The sequence below is a fragment of the Vanellus vanellus genome (assembly GCF_965231255.1).
Source record: "Vanellus vanellus genome assembly, chromosome: Z".
Classification (NCBI taxonomy): Eukaryota; Metazoa; Chordata; class Aves; order Charadriiformes; family Charadriidae; genus Vanellus; species Vanellus vanellus.
The window spans coordinates 48,460,196-48,483,166 of NC_138908.1; the positions used below are offsets into that span (position 1 = coordinate 48,460,196).

The window sequence follows — 22,971 nt, forward strand, 5'->3', positions numbered from 1 at the left end:
GAAAGGGCAAAGTGTGGCAACAGTCTGCAGTGATTTACAGTTAGACGTCTTTCAGTGAGACAGCTTAGACATCAAGGTAGAAACCTGAATTAAATAACATATTCAATTATATTTAACAAAAAAGAGCATGTGTCACAGGCATGGAAAGGGCACCTCAAGCCTGTTCCCTGACTGAATGGTGTTGAACTTTGAAAACCAGGAAGCTTAAGCAGAAGTCAGGGAAAGGTTTCCTTAACCCACAAATCACAGAGGTCAGGGGTAACCCAGTGGGACTAATCTGCTGCAGAGCTGGTGAGGGAAGAAAAGATGAGGGGGAGAAGGAAAACATGTTCTGTTTGACAGCTCCAGCATCGTCTAGTAGTTATGGTTTCTGTATACATAACTGCACACATGTTTCTGCCTCATTACCCAGAGGCCTTCTTTCAATCTCTGCTTCTGCACTGAATTTGGTTTTTGGATATTTCATTAAAACTCTGGTGGGAATTTTTCATAGAATCACATTGTTATTGAGATTTGCATTTATATTCATGGGTGCAGCTAGCAGATAGGCTGCCGTGGGGCACTAAATAATCCTCTGTATATTTGCATGTGGTGGGGTTCCATTGTAAGATTTAGTCTTTCTATGTGAGCAGTAGAGTGAGTGGTATGAAAATGCTATTTAGAATGTTATTGGTAAAATCCACCATACACCAAAAGGCAAGACATGCTTGTAGAATATCGTTTATTCCAAAAATGAAAGAAAAATTTCACTCTTTTTCACAAAATAATCTATTTTTTTTTAAAAAAAAGAATTTCATTTCTTTCAACTGCATAATAATCATAGAATCATAGAATCATTTAGGTTGGAAAAGTTCCTTAAGATCACCAAGTTCAACCATTAACTTAACACTGCCAAGTCCAACACTATACCATGTCCCTAAGTGCCACATCTATATGTCTTTGAAACATGTCCAGAGCTGGCCACTCAACCGCTTCCCTGGACAGCCTGTTCCAATGCTTGACAACCATTTGGTGAAGGAATTTTTCCTAATAACCAGTCTAAACCTCCCCTGGTGCGACTTGAGGGTGTTTGTTCTTATCCTGTCACTTGCACTTGAGAGAAGAGACCCACCCTCCCCTTGCTACAGCCTCCTTTCAGATAGTTGTATAGAGCTATAAGGTCTCCCCTCAGCCTCCTTTTCTCCAGACTAAACAACCCCAGTTCCCTCAGCTGCTCCTCATAAGACTTGTGGTCCAGACCCTTCACCAGCTTTGTTGCTGTTCTTTGGACACGCTCCAGCATCTCAATGTCTTTCTTGTAGTGAGGTACCCAAAACTGAACACAGTATTTGAGATGGGGCCTCACCAGTGCTGAGTACAGAGGGACAATCACTTCCCTAGTCCTGCTGACCACACCGTTTCTGATACAGGTCAGGACACCATTGGCCTTCTGGGCCACCTGGGCACACTGCTGGATCGTATTCAGGTGGCTGTCGACCAACATCCCCAGGTCCTTTTCTGCCAGGCAGCTTTCCAGCCGCGCTTCCCCAAACTGTAGTGTTGTGTAGGGTTATTGTGACCCAAGTACAGGACCCAGCACTTGGCCTCTTTGAATCTCGTACAATTGGCCTTGGCCCAGATCCCTCTGTAAAACATTCCTACCCTCAAGCAAATCAACAGTCCTGCCCAACGTGGTGTCATCTGAAAACTTACTGAGGGTGCACTTGATCCCCTTGACCAGGCCATTGATAAAGATACTGAACAGAACAGGCTCCAATACTGAGCCCTGGGGAACACCACTTGTGACCGGCTGCTGACTGGATTTATCTCCATTCACCACACCTCTTCGGGCCATAGAGCTTTTGCTACTTTTTTATTAACTATGCGATGATTAATAACTATGTGATGATTTTGGCAATTATTTCATAACAATGGGAAATATTAATAGCCACAGTTTTTAATGCATGCTTGAAACAGCCTCTTGTCAGTGTGAAATATCCATTAATTCCCTAAGTCCTATTAATTCCCAAAGTCACAATGTATTCTAACTAGACTAGAGTGCAAATACAGTGTAAAAGGAAAACCAAAATACTACCTTAAGCTTACCATACAGAACTCAGAGGGTTGTGATCAGCGGCACAGAGTCTAGTTGGAGGCCTGTAACCAGTGGTGTCCCCCAGGGGTCAATACTCGGTCCAATTTTGTTTAATATATTCATTAATGACCTGGATGAGGGGACAGAGTGTATCCTCATCAAGTTTGCTGATGATACCAAACTGGGTGGGGTGGCTGACACCCCAGAGGGCCGTGCTGCCATCCAGCGTGACCTGGACAGGCTGGAGAGCTGGGCAGAGAAGAACCTAATGAGGTTCAACAAAAGCAAGTGCAAGGTCCTTCACCTGGGGAGGAAGAATGCTAGGCACCAGTATAGGTTAGGGGTGGACCTGCTGGGAAGTAGCTTGGAGGAGAAGGATCTGGGGGTTGTGGTAGACAGTAAATTATCCATGAGCCAGCAATGTGCCCTTGTTGCCAAAAAGGCCAATGGAATCCTGGGCTGCATAGGGAAGAGTGTGGCCAGCAGGTCGAGGGAGGTCATTCTCCCCCTCTACTCTGCACCGGTGAGGCCACAACTGGAATACTGTGTCCAATTTTGGGCTCCCCAGTTCAAGAGGGACAGGGAACTGCTGGAGCGAGTCCAGCGAAGGGCAACTAAGATGATTAAGGGCTTGGAGCATCTGCCTTATGAGGAAAGGCTGAGAGAGCTGGGACTCTTTAGCCTGGAGAAGAGAAGGCTGAGGGGAGACCTTATTATGGCGTACAAGTATCTAAAGGGTGGGTTGAAGGAGGATGGAGCCAGGCTCTTTTCAATGGTTCCCAGTGACAGGACGAGGGGCAATGGGCACAACTTAGAACACAGGAAGTTCCGTTCAAATACACGGAAAGACTTCTTTACGGTGAGGGTGACAGAGCACTGGCACAGGCTGCCCAGGGAGGTTGTGGAGTCCCCTTCTCTGGAGATTTTCAAGACCCGCCTGGATGCAGTCCTGAGTAATGTGCTCTAGGCAATCCTGCTTTGGCAGGGGAGTTGGACTAGATGATCTCTAGAGGTCCCTTCCAACTCTGATAATTCTGTGATTCCGTGATTTGGACTTAGTTGATTTTTTCCAAGATTTATACAACAAATTTGATACTAGCCTGACACTATCCAAGATGCTATTGGCCTTGGCACTAGCCTGGGCACACTGCTAACCAGTACAGGAAAGCAATATATGAAAAAATGAAAGGAGTTTCTTCATATTTCTTTCATAAAACTTGAAAGTAGCTTCACAAATATTGTGCATGCATGGATCCAACAGGTTTTGTGCTCCAGTCTTGCATGCGTAACTCACTTGGCTTCATGCATAGGGAAGAAGGGATGCAGGCAGAAATAAAACCTCAGCTACTGACAAAGTAAAACCCAGGGAAGCATCCAGAAGAGTCAATAGCATTAAACCTGGAGATCCAGATCACCACCTTCAAAAAAGCAATGTTTTGGTGTGTCCTGGAGAAAAAGCATAAATACTGCTAACACTCTAACTTGAAAGATTCCTTGATGGAGAGTCTAGGAGTCATATAGGGATAAGAAATACTTTTTTTTTGTAGAAAACCTTGAAAAAGACATTTAAAACAAGTGAGCACAAGGCTTGGATTAAGAGTTTAAAATAAATATTTTTATGAATTTTGGAAAGTTCCTTCCTGTTTTGGCTTAGCTTAATTTTATGGCAGAATATGTTTTTGGAGAACATTTGTGCTCAGCTACAGATGCAAAATATGTTCATATCTGTTATGGAGGATTTTTTACATTAATGTTTGTTTTCATATTATCCCCCTAAATTTCTAATTTACTGGTCCACTGTAAAAAAAAAAAAAAGCCAACTTAAAATTTGAAATCTTCATATACTGCAGCATAACTGCACATAATTAGTCACTGAAAGCACAAGTTTTCTACAGGTCTGTAGGTTTTGATTTCGGTAATTTTTCATGAACAAGCTCCAATGCTTGAATTGCCTAGTGATAGAAGTGGTTGTAGAAGGTTTTCCTCTTAAGTCCAGAATACGATATGTTGACATGGGAGATTGGTACATGTCCAGTTTATTGATTCTGGCTGCTTTTATGGTACTGCTCCAGCACTGACTGCTAAGTTTATGAGGAATCTGCCATCTGCTGTTAGGACTGCTTTATATCTCCTGACAATGCAACAAGAGTCTAAATCCTGAGGACATGGATTTAAAAGGGTGTCAGACACTAGTTTCCTGAAGCTGAAAGGATCTTTTTTCTCTTACTTATTTGAGAGTATGAAATTTAAAAGTAGAATTTTTTGAAAATCAAAATGAAAGAATGAGATATGAGCGCTCAGCCAGAAAATCTTTGAAGGACTCCAAGTGGCTTGGAAAATAATGAAGGCTCAGTCACTGTCAAAGTTAGCTAAAGTACAGAAAGATCAGATTGCAAAATCCAGAATATAAATGTGATCCAGAAGAGCAGAACTGAGAATAAGGGATCTACAGCCTTAAAAAGACACTGACGCCATCCCCTAGGAACACTTTGAAGTGGTGAATAGGTAGGATGTGTAGCTGGGGTGGTGGCTGGGCATTTTAGCTTTTTTATCTCAGTCTGTGCATGCTTTGTGCCACGGGGGGTGGGGGGGTGGGGTGGGGGGGAGGGGAAGTGATTGTATTGAGATTCATGTCATTGTGTGTAGTTTTTTGTTTCTGCCAACCTGTGTCTTTGAAGGAGAAAATGGGATCTCAGATGGTGGGAAAAGGCATGCTAAACTCCTATGGAGGTCAGGTGAACTAGCGCTGGTCCTGATGCTTCACCAGCTGGGTTTGCTCTAAGCACGTGCAAGGTGAAAGTGCTCAGAGGGATTTCAAAGAGGGAAAGCTCTCACAGAGTGGAAGCTAAGTTCAGTAGCTCAATTTTGCACAGTCTTGGGAAACACAGAAAAAAAGGCTCTTCAAAGCCCTGGTACTGCAAGCCAAAGAGAATGGTGTGGTGGGTGTCTAGTGGGGAAACGTTTTGATAGGTCTTCAAATGATAGTATGAAGATGACTCTAAGCATTTGCAGTTACTACAAATACACAGTATTTTTAGATATGTTGAGATTTTTAACCGTAAGTTAAGATAGTTTATGATGCAGCTGATAGCCGCCTTCACACAAAATTTTAATTTTCTTTTATTGCAGCTACACTACTGTTCTGCAAATGCCATCGTCAGATTTTGCAGTTTAACACAATCTTTTTTGTTGCTTACATAAAATATGCGAGCAGAAGATATAAACATGATAATTGGTTTCACTCAGCAAACCTATCTGGAGCCCTTCTGGACAGACATGCATCACAATTAATATTTTCCCAATAGTCTACCTTTTCTCAAGGGCTTAATGTAATACTTAATATAATATACAATGCTTTGGAGGCATCTAGTGTGATGATAAAATAGTTACACATGCTTGTGTATACATTGACTAAGAATTCTTACTCTATTTTCCAGTGTTTTAGATCAGGACATTTAGCCTTTAGGGCATATTTTCTCAATAGAGACACACATGAAAGTCATACTTAAAAATGAAAATGAGGTGAAATGGAGGAAATATTAGTATGCTCTTGATCTCATCTGTTTATTGTTTTAATCCATGTTCATTATGCCTTTTTGAAACAATTTAAAAATCTTCCTTCCATATCTGTGTCACCAGGGTCTTATTTAACTTCCATATCTTTATAAGCAAAATCTTAGTCTTTTGGGGACCACTGAAGCTACACTTCTAAGAAATGGAACAGTTAGAGATGATATATGCAGAAATTCTGAAGACTTGAATTAAATCTAGTCTTGAGAAGGGTAGACACAGGGGAACAAGGCTCCAGTGTATCCATATCTCAGAAATAAAAGAAGAAAATAAATTTCCCTTAGGTAGCTGGACAATAATTTATATTAGGTGGAACCAGGAGGAATAACAGTTTGTAAGCGGCACGAAAGGGCAGCAGCTGAACTACAAAAGAAAGTCACTGTGACTAAAAATATTTGATAACATTAACTAGATGCAGGCAAATCTCAGAGCTCCAAATGAGTTTGGATTAGAACAGATGACTGAAGTTGCTTGTTTTGTTTGTGCTACATATGATTAGTCTTCTGTGAAATACAAAATCTCAGATCTTATCTTTCTAAGCATTACTAAGGGAACAAGAGTGTACAAAACTCTATGAGGAGTTAGAACACATAAAAAATTACCTTGCTATAGTAGACACAATATCATGCTTACAGTAGTGTCATCTATCTCTCTCTTTTGCCCTCATTTTTCAGGGAAGCCCAGCTTTTTGTGGAAAAGTTTGAAGGTGCTCTTGGAAAAGGAAAAGGAAAAAAATTCTATGCATACAAAGTGATGATGACTAAGGTAAATTTATTATTTCTTTAACTTCATGTAATGCAAACAGAGAGCTTTTTGCAGATTATTGCCATATGTATCCATCTTCCAAAACAGAGTTCCTTGTCTTTCTTTGCATGTTAACATTTTTATTTCTACTGCTCTTGCATGAAAAGATTTCTAATGCAAGCTCACAGTTTGATTGAATGTTGTAATCAAGACAAAAAACAACTGTTTTGCAAGAGTGTAAGTTTTTAATATCTTGTGAAAGTTAATTTCTCTTAGTGTAGATTGGGTTTTTCTGTCAACTCTCTTTCCTTTGAGATAGCCCTCTGTGAAGAATCAAAAAGTGTATTTTGCCTCAGAGCAAAAATACTGGAGCCATCTCCACTGAGCCCAGGCTCTAGGGCCACGTATATCCTAGGAAGCAATATGGCTCTGTAGGATTGTGACTGAAAGGCTGAACAGTGGTTGCTGAGGACCCACTGTCCACACAAAATGCGTTCTTGCAGGTCTTTCTTTAGGCTAAGTCCTGTGTAGTCCCAAGGACTAAATACCCAGTACCTGTGGATCATCATGCACCTCAACTACACTCCTCAAGTATATCTTTTGATTTGGTTTTATGCTGTGACACTGATTTACAGTGCAAATGTAAGTGTGGTAAATTGGGATGGTTTGGGAGGTTTACTTCAAAAACACACTTGCCCCAAACTAAAATGCCGATGAAGAATGATGTTAAGAATATTTGGCAGGACTACTTCTATGGCTGGGTTTACCCTAAGTTACACTGGATTTTCTATGAGCAGTTGTGTAGACACATCTCATAAGCATTAATGTTCACAAAAAATAATTAGTCTTTCAAACGCAGCTGGGCACAGGAAGCTCAATTATAGAAGTTACACTTATCCAATAGATAAACTACTAGGTACAGTAATTGTAATTAAATGACACAGCTTGAGCTCCAGTTCTGAAATTTGAACAACAAAGAAAAAAACAAATTAAATTCTCAGAAACAATTCTAAAAAAAAAAAAAGAATGGTATGAAAGGATGGGATTATTTAATCATTCTTTTTTTCACAGAAAGCCAGTAAGAAACATATTCAGAACAAACAAAAGGAGATGGTTCTTCATAAGCTAGTTCTTCTGTTGCAGTGGGCTCTGCCAAAAGATACTGTGGGTGATTAAGGGGTTACATTAGCTCAAGGGGAAATTGAGCATCTGGGCACTGAAATTATGGTGGGTTTTTCTGTGTGTGACCCTTTTCAGAAATGGATGAAATTTCAAAGAGATTTTGAGAATTTTAAGACAGCCTGCATACCCTGGGAAATGAAAATTAAGGAGATTGAAAGTAAGTACTTATGCAAGGTAATCAAGAACAGTATCTAGTATCATGTTTCCAATGTATGCCAAAATAGTAAATTACTTTTTGATACTTTAGAAATTCAATGTGTAGTATAAAATCAATGAGTATTTATTTTTCATTAATATCTATTGAGTTTGGTGTAATAACTAATTGAAAATTTCCTCGGGAGAGTGTTAGTCACCTTACAGATAAAAATCCTCAATATACAGGTAACAGTTCAGGAGCCAGTGTTGAATTTAATCATGAAAAAGTGGAATTGAGTTTTACCTATTGCCTATCTTCACTTTATTTTGTCTGTATTTATAGTATAATTATGTCTGTGATGTTTTTTCATCATCTTGAGCCTCACATATGAAGTATTTTGGTGTTATTTCTCTCATTTTCAAGCATATAATACAAAACAGAGAAAACAATAGTGGGTTTGGATGTCCCCATATATTAGGCATAAATATAGACAAAACAGTGTAGTTAGTGCTACAGATATGTTTGAGAGGAGGTTTTTAGCACAAGTCAATTTTGTTTTTCAGTTCTGGTGATGAATTTAAACTGCAACACTCTCTTTGAAGGAAATTTGGCTTAACTGTATGGGTACCTGAGTGAGGCTCTGCCACTAATGAAATGCAGATTAAAGTGTAATAGAAACTGATTTTAGAGAAGTTGCCTTTGGAAAAAGCTGTGGGTTGCATCAAAAGACAATAATCAGAACAGTAGAAGAACAGGAAAATGATAAATTGTGAATTCTGTGGAGTTTTGGACTGCAAAATAACCCTTGAGAAGAATTTATAATAGGTCCTTAAACGTATGGTCTACAGACTGGTGAACAGATTACCTACTCACTTGTGGTGGAGTTTAGAAAGAAGCTGCTGCATATGTGTAGTTAAACTCAGCGATAAGATGCATGTGATCTCTTGCTGGTCTGGACATAGAATACACATCTTGAGGATTTGTGAGAGAGATGTTTCTGAAAGTTTCTGTAAAGTAGTCCTCGCACAAGCTGTTCTGCTATTAATAACCTCCAACAGACACATTTCTTTCCTTGTAAAATCAGAATGCAAAAATAGAATAGAGTCATTTTTTTCCAGTCCTGCTTTTATATGTCTTTATTTTTTCATTTGAAATGAGTAACGTTTTTGCCGTCACCTGGAAGGTCCCAAAATCACAGTGGGATCGTACCTTTTCATAATCTCAGTGGGGTAATATTGTGAAGTTTACTCTTTTTCTATTTTTTTTTTTTCTGTTCAGCATACTTCTAAGGCAAGCTGCAATTGCTTTTATTTGCAGAAAAAATCCTCTTTCTGAATATTATTAATTTAAGAAGTACAGTTTGGTCCAAAACTCTATAGTCTAGAATAAGTCTTGATTTCAAGGGAACAGCTCTGAAATATTGCTGAAGAAAAGAATTTTAAGTCACAATTTATTTGGTTCTGGTTAACTCAAGCAGTAGCTCTCAGTGTGTACTTCATATTAGCAAATTCGTAGTACTAAGATCAAGGTCATCTTAATGATGACACTGACACAGCTGCCAAGTCCCAGGAAAAGAGTTGGGTTTAGATATTAAAAAAGGAGAAGTGAGGGAAACTGAAATGGAAAAAGCTAGTCTGTGGATAAGCGAGGAGTAGAGATTAAGACACAGTGCTCCTCTCTGCTTTGAAGAAATAATTCTGTCTTTATTTCAAAGCCACTTGTAGATACCGAAGAACCACCTTGACCACATCAAGTAAGATAATTCAACAGTTACACTACTGTGCCTTAGATATGCTACAGAAGAATATAGGAAAAAAAATATTATTCACTATTAATCATTATTAATTCACTATTAATATTGGCATGAGAAGAAACATCCCTGCTTTAAACTTTTCATACTGTCCCCTAAACTACAAACTTCATTAACCACATGTTTAAATTTTACACAGGGATCATTTCTGGTGGAGCTATGGACTGACAGCAGGGGGTTTGTTAATGTTTAGATACTAAAATTCTTGACAGAATTTTCCTTTCTGTGATAATTATAATCAACAATGTCATTTAATAATATTAAATAAAAGAATGAAGGAATAAAGAAGGTAATAGAAAGAAGAAAAAAGGAAAATACTAACTACATTCAATCCTTAGCAAGAAAATTAATCTTTAACCTCTGCTTAGTTTCATAATGCTCCCCACTATAATAAACAGGGTCCTTCTTATCACAGCCCTCTTCAGTTGGGTCTGACTCTTCCAGACCACCAGCTGTCTAGAAAGACTAGGCATCAGCATGAAGTGATGGGCTATCTCAGGTAGGCTCCCTGCTTAAAAGAGAAGTCTCTTTTCCTTACAGAATAGACATTCAGTAATATGTGTGCAACAGGACTTTATGGGAAACGCACATTCCTGTGTTGGGACAGGCTGAGCCTCTTCATTCTACTGCTAAAATGTATATAATTTGTGCCACTATGTGTGAAAATGCATAGTATGGTGAGGCTGTGGGTACGGGAAAAGATGGCTAAAGTCTACTTTAAAGCATGACTGTTTCATTCATACCTGGAACATGCTGCACCTCAGAGTGGATTCAAAATACTGGTGAAACTTGGACTGGTTTTGTTGGCAGCTGCTGCAGGCTGTTTTACCATTTTCTGTGTTCTTCGTTGCCCCTGTTTGGGCCTGCCCACTCCGGAAATGTAGTTAAGGGCATCCATAGCTAAACTATCCTTATCCACAGCTAAGTTTTTCACTTATCAGAGGTTGCTGTTCTTGCCTCATTGCTGAAAAAGGATAAAGCCCAAGCGCAGTCTGTCTGTTGTTACTTGCAAGAACTATACTGATACATGCAATTCCATTGAAGTGCCTTAATGCAGATGTTCCAGATGGATGCATGGCATCGATTTCATCAGGGTAACTGATACAAGAACTCTAACTCAATGCATGTAAAGAAGACATTCCCAAAAGAATGGGGATATTAGGATCTGAGCAAAGGAACTAACGTGGCATGGAGAGGTCTACAGCATCAAAAGTGTCTTAAAATCAGAAATCTTCCTCATTTCCTGCACTTCATTTTTTTGAGACCATAGGATCCCCAAAGACCGTAGCTGGGTTGTAATTGGGTAATTGGCATATCACGGCCAGACACTGACTAATTCAAAGTCTCTTGCTTTATGCCTCTACCAGACTTTCCAGTATGTAAGCCACCGCTAAGACTGGCTACGTCTTCACGCAAAATTTCAAAATTCCGTTTTCGTTCTGAATTGTGAATAAAGCAGATTTTGAAATGTTGAAGTCCTTGACAGAATTCCTTGTTCCTCCCTTTGTATAGCCCTGATAAATACCTTTTACCAGTCAGTCTCTGTTTGTACTCTGGGGTTATACCAGTTTAAAAGTATTAAATTTTCTACTGATTTTGTTGTTAAACTAAAATATGCCTATATATGCCCCAAATTACATTAGTCATGTTAACCTCATTTTACAGAATGGAAGCATCTGTTACAAGGCTTGTAAAACAGTGTGGAAATACCAGTGTAAACTCTGACAGAGAGATTTGTTTCTCATTATTTGGCATCAGAGTGTATCAGGCTCCTTAACTAGACTGTGTGTGAAAAAGACTGTTGAAAGGTCACCTTTTTTTTTCCTGTGAAGCACTGGTAATGGAAATGAAATCTGGTATTTTGCTTAATCTGACAGACAGGTGAACCCAGCTGCCAGCTGCCCTATATATGGCATAGCCATGTTGCAGCAAGCTGGGATTTATAGTTGAACTGTTATTTCTGCTTGGTCTGACTTGCAAAGTGTTGGTCAAATCAGGCCCTTAGTGCTCACATCTTCCCCTGCGACGTCTTCTTTGCACAGGTCTGGGTCAGGGGTCCAGAGCAGGTGGAGTCCAAGGCTTCATCTGTGCACCTGGATATGGGACTGCCTCCACACCTGGGTGCAGGTGGAACATAAATAGCAAAGTAAGGAAAAGAAAGGGCACAAATGCAGATCTTTTTGTTCTTCCCCAGTGAACAACTCTGGTGAGCACTCCAATAACATAATTTACAAGTACTTTGTGCCCTTGGAAAGTCTGTTGCCACTGGCTAATTCTGTGTTGCTTCCTATTAAAACTGGGCTGGTGCTGGCTCAACCTGTCAAGAATGCTTACAATCCATATCAGGCAAAAAATAAAAATAATAAAAAAAAGTGTGATTTGCTTTGAATCTTGCTTCTAGAGGATTTAATATTAGTGAATATCACAGCTTTTATGTGATCCTAAATACTCTATCTTCTAGTTTCTGTTTCTCTGCCAGGTCATTGAATGCTAATATGTAATCTGGAAGCAAAGTTATTAGAATTACAGTAATAAAGAAAATGAAAAGCCTCCCCCGATTTTATTTATTTTAAAAAAACTTTGAGCAACTTCATCTTAAGGTAAAATAACAGAAGAGGACTAACTTATTTGCCCTTTTTGTACATCTCATGTTTTTATAGGTCACTTTGGCTCATCAGTCGCATCTTATTTCATATTTTTGCGCTGGATGTATGGAATAAACATGATTCTCTTTGGACTGACCTTTGGACTTGTAATGGTGCCTGAGGTGGGAATCTTTTAAATTATCATTGAGAATTGTTATGTGAATGTCTGTCTTTGCAGTGAGATTTCATAAGAACGGACCTTTGAATAAATTAGTAATCTCTTTAGGCTCCATGTGAAATTATTAAGGTGTACTGAAGCTGTAAAAATGTGCTAGCTTTGTGGACAGTTGTCCTTACAGAAAGATGTCTTGAAATATAGAGGGTTGTGTCCTGAAAGTGTTTTGCCATGGTCTGGGATGGTGCTAAACTACCTCCCCCCCCCCCCCCCCCCCCCCCCCCATGGAGAACTAAGGAGAAGAACTGAGACCAAGAAGCAGACAAGTGGAGTATCTTGACTAAATTGTGCATTGCAATAGAAAGACGCGTTCCAGGCCTCTAAGGCACCATGGACCCTTTTCAGCTGCCTTAAAACTCACATGCTGATAAGGCCCAACAGGGCTGTAAAGTCACAAGAGAGACCCCTCATGTTTTGCATTGTGTGCAGCATCACTGTTAATAATGTTGCTCAGAGCAGATGTGATTCAGGCAGAAATCACTTATGTGAAATATAAGATTTTTCTAGTTCCTTTGAGCCACCATACTGTCTTCCTAAAAAGAGGGCCTATATGGAATTAAAAGTATTGTGCTCCTCTCCTCTCCTCCTCCCCTTCCTCTCCTCCTCCCCTTCCTCTCCCCTTTCCCTTTCCCTTTCCCTTTCCCTTTCTCTTTCCCTTTCCCTTTCCCTTTCCCTTTCCCTTTCCCTTTCCCTTTCCCTTTCCCTTTCCCAGATGAGAAAAAGTCAGGTAGGAATTTCCAACAGCTTCCTTGTTGGAAGGAATCATGCCATTTCAATAGCATGATCCATCTTCCATTGAAGCGAAAACAGAGAAGATGCCAAACAGTTTTCAAGGTGAAGCCTGGAAGGACCCTGTGAGGACATATACTGTGGCTAAGCAAGCCTCTCGCCAGCAACAGTGGGACTCAGAATCCAAAACCTGGATCCCTCGCATCTTCCCATATTTTTCAGTTTAAAAAAAACCAACAAAACCAAACAAAAATACCCAATAAAATCCATATTGCAAGAAAAATGAATCTTCTGGTCTTGTCTGTAAGACAAACAGCACTCATCAGAGGAATTTGGACTGCTGTGTTGCATTTGAATGTAAGAGGCACAGCTTGACAATCCGTTGATACTAGTGGAACATCACTTTAAATTTAGAAAACACCATTAATACATACTTTAAACAGAGTTTCAATCATTAATGTGAGGTGCAATGAAAAGAATTTGAGAAGTAGGTCATCCGCACTAAGGAGTTTAGGAGCACAAACCAAGTCTTCCTAAGAAATGACAGATCACTGTCCCTTCCCTCTCTTGGTATTTTGCTTTAAAATGTAAATCACTCTCATTGTTTGATTCCAGGCTTTGATGGGGAAGCCGTATGGCTCTTTACCTCGAAAAACTGTCCCAAGAGCTGAAGAAGCAAGTGCTATGAACTTTGCTACTCTCTGGGATTTTAGTGTAAGTGCATAAACTTGCAATACTGCATATTCACATGAATCTCTGATTATTATGGGCTTTTGCTTCATTGTTTGTTATTCAGAGAATTAACATGAAATATTTCAGGAGAAAATGGCAATAGAAATAATTTACATATTTTTTTCACAAGTTCTGAATATAAATGTTTCCTTCAGACAAAACATATCATGAATCTCAATGTCCACATGCACATTTCAGTATATGTAGCAATCCAAAGACACACGGGAAAAAGTCTCAAAGCTGGATTCACATCCCTGGGTACTGAATTTCCATTTCTTGTGGGTGAATTTGGTCCTCTGTTTTCATAAGATTAAGGTTCAGGATTTAAGGATGCAGTGTGAATTAGAAAAAAGAAAAGAAATTCCAATAATGTGCTCTGTTGCCTTTTTCTAAAACAAAAAATGCTATTTTTAGTTTTTCTCAGTCTTACAGAATATGCAGATATTTTAGCTGAACTGAGAAGCATGTCTTAATTCTTTACCGTTGATGTGATGCCCAGTCTAGCCTGAGGTTCTACACCTCCTGTACTGACAATATAATAGTATATTCCTCAGTATGTCATACTGCTTTTTCTTCCTGAAAACAACAGTTTTATCTAATTTTGCACGTGGCATGTCTCTGTAGTCAGCCTCTTTACATAAAGATGATACAACTTTGCATAAAGTCAACTGACGATAAATTTGGTTTTACAACATATTGCTTAGAAGGCTGTTAGGTTTCTCTATGGCATGCAATCAATGTCATCAAAAGGTACTCTTCACCTGTGAAAGAGTGTGACCATCTAGTTAGGGTTTTCCTTCAGATTAATGGAAGCAGCATCCATTGAACTAAGTGTGATTTCTCCCTCAATCTGCTGCACTCTTTCCCTTCTGTAAGAAGTCCCAAGGCCTTTAAAAAGTTATGCATATACATATCTTTTAACATTTGAGGTTTTTTAGCAACAGAAAGCATGAATATGACGTTGGAAGCAGAACCATTTCTTGGAAAAAATAAACTCAGGTGCAGGTTCCTCCAGTTTACAGCTCAGCCTCTCCAGCTGTCTGCATAACGTCTCATCTAAAAGTGGTGTCTCCATGTAGGTTTGGCCCATGTGAGGTCCCATTCTACCTGTGCTGATGGGGAGAACTGTGCAGGCTGTGGAGCTCTACAGAGGCAACCCCAGGAGGGGTACAGGCAGATTTTTATTCCTGTCCCCTTTTCAAAAGGAGGCTAGTTCTGATCTCTCCTGAAATAATATAAAAAGGGTACAGTGTCTATGCTTCTAATTAATATTGCCATTTTTTAGTATGGTTGAGTTGTGGAGAAATCCCTAATTTTGTGACATGTAGATCTCAAACGGGATCCATTGGTTTGCGGCTCAATACTTTCACGTGGAGACTCAGATGGTGCCAGATTTTGGTCCTTTATTTACCTTCCTTGGTTTTATTTTCAATCTTCAGCTATCAGTGGAGGCGGAATCAGGTTGTAAGATGACAGCACATCAGAAAAAACTTGACTGAGTATACCTGTTTTCTTATTTACAAAAAAATCTTTCAGGTTTATTCATTGTAGACACCTGAATTTAAAGAAAATGGTATAATAATCGGTAGAAATTACGATGTTTGTCTGTGTTTTGACTATAAAGGCAGGTAAAATGAAGAGATTACATCTGTTTCATTTTGCCACATAAAGTGATGGACACTCCTTGGCTACAAAAGGATATAAAGATCTGTCTAAACAGCCACTTACGTAACATTTTGCAGTGACTGTTGCATAAAATGAAATTGCATTTTCTTCATCAGGAGTAGTATATTTGAGTGACAGGAAGAATACATCTAGACTTGCAGCTGGGAAGTTAAATAATGATGATGACTTTATAAAACGAGAAATTAAAATTTCAAGGAAATATTGGAGAAAAAGGAATCACGGTAACTTGGAGATTTGGTAAAGAGAATAGAGACTAGAAGAGATTTATAGATCAAATGGGATCAAAGTTTTTAAAAGAAACGTATTTGAGAAAAGATGAATGAAGACAGATGGTGGAAAGAGAAGGGAAGTTTATAATAGCTGACAGAAACAGGATCTGACAGCTCTGAAGAAGAAAGTAAATAGCAGAGTAGCTGTTAACACAAGGAGCAAATGTAAAGGTAATAAACACAGAACAAGGCAGTGAAAGACATGTATCTCCTGAAACACTGAGGTGCAAAAAGAATTTTCTTGAGGCACGTCAGATTGACAAATACTCCATGAAGACAATGACATCTTTAATTAAACAGCACAGGAAGTAGTACCTTTCATCTGATAGCAGTTCTTGTATGCTACCAAGTATGTTACAAATAAATGAACCCACATCAGCAAACATTATTTCATCCTCATCATCATTTTTAGGGTGACAGAGCACTGGAACAGGCTGCCCAGGGAGGTTATGGAGTCTCCTTCTCTGGAGACATTCAAAACTCGCCTGGACGCCTTCCTGTGCAACCTCATCTAGGTGTTCCTGCTCTGACAGGGGGATTGGACTAGATGATCTTTTGAGGTCCCTTCCAATCCCTAGCATACTGTGATACTGTGATACTGTGATCCTAAAAAAAAAAACCCCAAACCCCACCAATCTTTAAGACAGTAAAGATGAGCGCAACGTATCTTTTGCTTTTTTGCACTAGAAATTGTACTCATTTTACTAACATGGCAAAAAAAAGCCCAGGTTTTGATATTGATATATTTTACTTGGAATTTAATTTTAACATTGCATACAGTTCAGATAATAATCCAAATCTTAAAAAAAAACGAGACTCTCAAGGCTCATTCCAATACAGCATTTGATCAATTTTCTTATCTCACCCCTCTTTTATGTCAGGCTCAGAAGAGAGTGAAAGAGATTTTCCATGCATGCCTACCTTTACACAGCTAAAGATATTTCAGGTCTCATGGTGAAATGCAGTAGGCAAAGCCCAGGAAGCAACACACTGAATAGCATGCAGTGTAGGAATTATCTCTGACTTAGCCAGACACAGCGACTTAAAAAGCACTTTAATACTCTGAGGGATCCAAAAGTCTCTCCAAGCCACGTTAGGCTGTATTGAAACCTGGGATAAGATGGAATTATAGGATGCTTTAATGAGAAAAAAAAATGCCAAAGACATAACTGTTGAATTTGAGTGTGTCCTGACCAGTGTAGATGATTTACCAGTAATTGGTAACAAATGTGTTCTATAATAATGTTTCCCTTATCAGAGAAGAACATACTGTCTATCTGTTATGTGTAGGCACACCTCTCAAAGCTAGTCTGATAAGAAGAAAAATGGGATATGTTGATTATCAACTCAGGAAATTTTGAATAATATTTCTGTTTATCATATATTAATATTTCATTTTCAGCTTAGAATTGCAAATTAGGTTTTCCAGATAACGTTGTGACTCATCTCATATATAGTAATACCTACAATAAATTAAATGCTTGCTTGGCAATAATATATAAGAGAAGGATATTATTTATTTTAAGTAAAATGAGCAACTGAAAAGCAGAAGGGAAGTAAATGGCTTTTTTAATTCACAAAACCCTCAGCTTACTGCATTAGTGTCAAAATAATGCATGGCCAATCCACCAATTACATGGTCAAATACTCTGTATTTGAGTTCAAATAATTAGATCTAGCTGGAGCTTTGCCACTGCTGTGCATGTGCTGAGCTGTTCTTGTAAAGGCTCTGGATACAGTCGCCTTCTAGGAGGCAAGTTCTTGCTCTAACCTGAGGATTATCAGGAGGCTTTTGCTATTTGGGTTGTTTTAGATACCAGCAGTTGCTTACAGTTAACCCTGTACTAGTAAATTTTGAAAAATCATCAATCCGACCTGTAGAAGAGAGGGTAATTCTCATTAAGATTTTTGGAAAAGGAGATACACTTTCAATTGCTGAGAAAGAAGGTACACTTGCACTGCACTTTTTACAGCCTTAGAGTCTAATTGTTAAAAAACCCTGCATGCTGCATAATCATCCATAAAACACAGCTAGTTAGTTAGCATATCTTGAACGATCACCCAATGAACAGCGGACAACATTGCTAGGCAGAGAAGGCATATGAGAATTTTATATCAAATAGGCTATGCAAGTAAATTCTAGAAATGTAAAAATTACATCCAAAATCTGGCATTTTATCCGCAAGTAATTTGTAAAACAAATTTTGGAAAGCAAAATGGTTTTGTCTTTACAACAAGAAGCATGTGGATGAAAAAGTTTTGACTCTTTAGATAATAGACGGAGTGCCCATGAAGAGTTTTAAAGATAAAAGGTTTGAAAGTTGACGTGGAAGATTTTAAGTCTTTCTACATGAGAGATTTTCCATCCTGTGAGCTTTATTACAGTGATGCTTTGAAATATCATGTATTGATGTAAATGTATGCATTGAAATAAATGTTTCAGTACATTGCTATCAGTATAATTTCTGATGATGCGCATATTTAGCAGACGTGACATTACAATTTTTGCTGACTTTTCAGGGCTTTGCACAGTATTCTGTACTCTTTTATGGTTATTACAATAACCAGAGGACAATTGGATGGCTCAAGTTCAGGATGCCGCTTTCCTATTTCCTTGTTGGAGTTGGGACTATTGGCTACAGCTTTATGATTGTCATTCGCACGTAAGTTCTCCTTGGCTCTCGAATAAAGTACAGATAAAGGGAGATAACTCCACTGTTGACCACAGAGACCACATTTTTAAAAAATGTGGTAAGTGTAAGGGCAGGACAGTGCAAGATCAAGTGCGAGGCCAAAGTCATGTAAGATTCCTTCAGCCTGTGTTTGTTTACCTATTATTCTGCACCAGCAGTTGTGTTGCGGTGTTCTGAACATGGGAAAAGCCTTTGCTGAAATAACATTACACTTCCCTCCTGCAAATTCAAAGTGAAAAATGAATGTATAAAGTACGGAACAGAGCTGTCAGCCTGCCTTTTCATAATACGCTGCATCTAGCAGAATGTCAGCTAACATCCAGGAAATTCAATTGTTCTACCTTTAACGACACCTTATGTGAGTTAAATTCTTTTAAGAAGGAAGAAGACAAGAAAGAAAAAAACATATGGTGAATATTTCTGTGTTTAACTCACAGTCAGCAGTAAATGATTCTCAGCAAGACTATAGTGGTTAAGTCATATTTGCACAGTGGTGTAGAAGAGTTAACGCTACTGGCCATAGCAAGGATTTAATGTCCTGTGGAATGCAAAATAATCTCCAGCAGTGTGAAAACTATGCTTAATATAATGTTAAGATCATAATGTTGAAACAGTTAAGAAGCACAGGCAGAAGTGAAACAGGGCCTAGGCAGTACAACTGGTGATATATTAGCCTTTTGGCTCTCAAATTCTGGACTGGAATTTTGCTTTAGGATCACAATTTAAATGAAATAAAATTATTATTTTATAGCCAAATTAACTACTGGAATAAAATGTGATAACTCTGATAGTTTCTAAGAAGTAGGCTGCTAATTACCATAATGTTTAATACTCTTGATTCAAGCAAGGTGACCACCTACCACAGTAATGCAGTTAGCTAGAGTGGTGGCTTTAAAAGACACCTAGGGTGAAAAAAACCAAAGCATTGCAGGTCAAGATTCGAGGACACTTATGAATATAGAGCAAACTGCAATTAATCTATTTCCACTCTTCTGTGCTGAAGACAGTATTTTCCCCTTGCATGAACACTAGATTAATTCATGTTCTGCTTTTCAAATATTACATGGTATCCTGCATAGGGCCAGAAGCATTTCAGAAGATGAAAAAAAGTCTTCAGTTATATGTATGTATTTTTGGATCAGGAACAAACTACTACAATAAAAACGTAATTGGTTTAGCTCAAAAATATATTTTAAAATATTTTGATAATATGGCTGTGAAGACTAGAAAAGTTTTAGTCTCAGGCAATTGTATTTCAATGACTGCAACCAGATCAAAATAGCAAAAAAATCCCTGTGGCCCAAACAAAGGAATATCTTTGAAAAAAAAAAAAACCCACGTTGTATATATTAACTTCCCATCGGGCCACATGACACTAATGCTGATGAATATTTAAGTAATATTATCAGCATTTCTTGCCAGCTTCTGCTTTTTACTCTTTCTCCAGAAAAGAATAGAGTGGGCACAGGAACTAAAAACAATGTAACAGGAGGTGCTACCATTATTCTGCTGTTGACTGAGATCTGGAAAAAGGAATGTCTATGTGAAAGAGGTAGTGAGGATTGTAAGCAGTATTATTCTATTTAGGGGAAATATTTAGATTTAGAGCTCCTTTCTGCAGCTCTCCGAGTGCATAACATAAAATGGAAACATTTCTGGTTTCAAAGAAATCATATCCCAACCACAAGACTGTTCACTATTTCATTAGGATCTCTTAAGGAATTATCTTAGCCTAGAAAACAGCAGCAGGGCAGATCCTACGAAGAAGCTTTCACGGTCTCTGTCCCTTCAGTATATGAGCAGTAAAACAAAAGAAACCCAACCCTGGTATTGGTTTATGACAGCTCAGAAGGATTTTCTATATTATTTACTTACTATTCTCTTCCTAGATTTGAGAGTATGTGTTTTACTGGACTGTTAGAAATGTGGTGTGTAGAATATATTGACATTGATAACATCACTCTGCTGCATTAGTGAGTTTTAAAATAAGCATTGCCTTTTCCTGACCAAGAAATCAATACAATGTTGAAGACTAAATGCTTTGTACCCTACTAATATACTCCATCCTTGTGCTTAATGGTTTGAATTAAGTGATAAAGCATGCAGAAGCAGGACTACTATTATTACATGAATGACAATGCTTTGAAATAAAGAAATTATTAGTAGTCAAGATTAAGTCAAATCACCAAAGAAATAATTTGATGTTTGTGGATACTGTTATTAATCTTGTTTATAAGTGCATAGGAGATGAAAGGGAAAAAGAGAAAGCTGTATTAGTGGTACTTCTGTATGCTATAACCAGGTTTTGTTCTGGCTTGTTACTTTAGAATTCTTTTTTTCTATGTTGCATAGAAATATGTTGCAGGTCAGGATTCTCTGCAGTTTTCTATGTGAGCCATCTTCTTGATATGCTTTTCCTATTGAGTTTCTTATCCAGCAGAGTTTCTCTGAGGTGTTAATGAAATAAATTCATTCTTTCTCATCAAAATGTGTGTTGTGAGCTCATAAATAGTCTATATATGAAAATCTCCATCCTTCTGTCTTGTTTCAGACTGAAATTTCCAGATTTAGTGTTTAAAAACCATGTGCACATAGCAAAACTAGTTCTAACAAGGTCTTCCTGTGTCTCTCTGGCTTTTGTAGAATGGCAAGGAATGCAAATGAAGAAGGTGGTGGGGATGATACTAGTTTTAATTTCAGCTGGAAAATGTTCACAAGCTGGGACTACCTGATTGGCAATCCTGAGACAGCGGATAATAAGTTTGCCTCCATCACAACAAGCTTTAAGGTAAAATAGAGCTCACTAAGGAGAGGTAACCCCATTTGCCTTTCACACTGGTATGAATCAGATGGAGCTAAGGACAAGTATTATCTGTCCCTGGGGCCTAAAACCTTAAACTAGAATTGGACAGCTATAGAGTTGTCCCTTCTAGGGGACCCTTCTGAGTCTGGTCTTTGTGCCTTGCCATCGTAATTTTTTCCTTTTGATTGTGGAAGAAAAAGCATTAATGCCATCTTTTGTGTTCTCTGTGACTGAAGTACTAGTTTCAGAAAAATTATTCTACTATAAAAGTAATCTTTTCCTTTTTCTCATCTCCGATGGCTTCCAGTTTCTATGGTGCTTGTCTGAATACCTTTTTTTTTTAAATGCTGGTGACATTTTGCCAACCTCATATTATCATCTTCTCTTGCTACACTGAAGAAATACCATAAGATAAAACAATAGGGGTGTCTACAAAGCGGTATTCATTGTGTCGGAAGAATTGGGCTCAGAATTTTGAGTGTATACCTGCTTTTCAGTAGGAAAAAAAGGTTACTTTCCTTGCATAATATAAAGGTTTTATTTTCAAATTAATTATGATATATAACATAGTTTTCAGGGCAGTACAAGGTGGTTTTAGGCCTATTTTCCGTTTACAGGGTATGTAGCTTTCAAGAGTCATTGTGTGAGGAATCTGAGCAGGATGTGAGATGCACTGCTGTGAAAACTGTCTGTTGAATGTTAAAGAATGTATTTCTGCACTGGGGTCACTGGGACACCCCAGTGAAGCATGTAAAGGAAAATTTAATTTTCAATTTAATAACACACAGCGAATACACCGACAACGCGTTGCCGGGTAATGAACAAGATGCTAGACTTGCAGTCACACATACAGCATGGGAGCTGGAGGACTGAGCACCAGCTGTACTCTCCAAGCACTCACAACACCCTTCCTTTCTGCAGTGGTGGTACAGCCAATATACCACCTCACCCTGCCCGCCCTCCCAGATGCAGGCATAAAAGACAACTGCACTCAAAGTCAGTTGAAAGAAAAGGTGCCAGGAAAACAAATATCCAAGAAATGCTAACTGAAAGTAGTGAAACGGTGTGAGCTTTCCCTGCCTGCCTGCTAAGGGCAATTGCTGAAAGCTATTTGGAGAAGAATACATTATCAGTGGAGACAGACACTTATTTTTGAGAAATAAAATCGTGAAGCTTTACTGCGTTCTTTGCAAATGAGCAAGGAACCTCAGAGAGAAAGGGTGAGGTCTTGGCTTGGGTGACGTCATGGGAGTTTTGTTCAAGAGCTGCTGCGATCTCCTTTCATTTATGTAACAAACACAAGAGGTAAGAAAAGCAGAGCCATGCAGAGTAATTATTACAAAGCAGCATTCAGCTTTCCCTCTGGGCAGCCGATCTCTATACCAAAGTAAGAAGCTGTAATTGAAATCCATTTTCAAGAGGACACTTCAGAGCAAAAGCTCTTTCTTCTGGCAAAAGTAGGAGCTGGAAATTACAGTTACACCAGAGTTTTAATATTTATTAGACGTGGCCAGGAGTAAATGTGGGGCAAACGTTTTATTCTGCAGTATGAAGCTGTGCACTGTTTGCCTTTTTGGGGATTCCTGCATCTAAACTCTCTTTTCATTCCTTTTGAATTACTGACTTTCAGAGTAAAACCCTTTGGTCTTTTCTCACAAATGCTCGTTTTTAAAGTGTGACATTTCCTTTTCTGGCAACTAATCACACGTTTATCCTGCTGGGT

At 38.6% G+C, this 22,971-nt stretch overlaps 1 protein-coding gene across 1 annotated transcript in view; it reads left to right on the top strand.

Moving 5' to 3' along the window:
- The window catches only part of TMC1 (transmembrane channel like 1), a 69,890-nt gene that overhangs the window by 25,209 nt on the left and 21,710 nt on the right, over positions 1-22,971 (top strand). The window contains exons 7-12 of the mRNA XM_082497790.1: positions 6,319-6,409; positions 7,646-7,727; positions 12,177-12,283; positions 13,681-13,779; positions 18,273-18,415; positions 21,089-21,233. Coding sequence (XP_082353916.1) covers positions 6,319-6,409; positions 7,646-7,727; positions 12,177-12,283; positions 13,681-13,779; positions 18,273-18,415; positions 21,089-21,233 — 667 coding nt within the window. The remainder of the gene's footprint in view (positions 1-6,318; positions 6,410-7,645; positions 7,728-12,176; positions 12,284-13,680; positions 13,780-18,272; positions 18,416-21,088; positions 21,234-22,971) is intronic.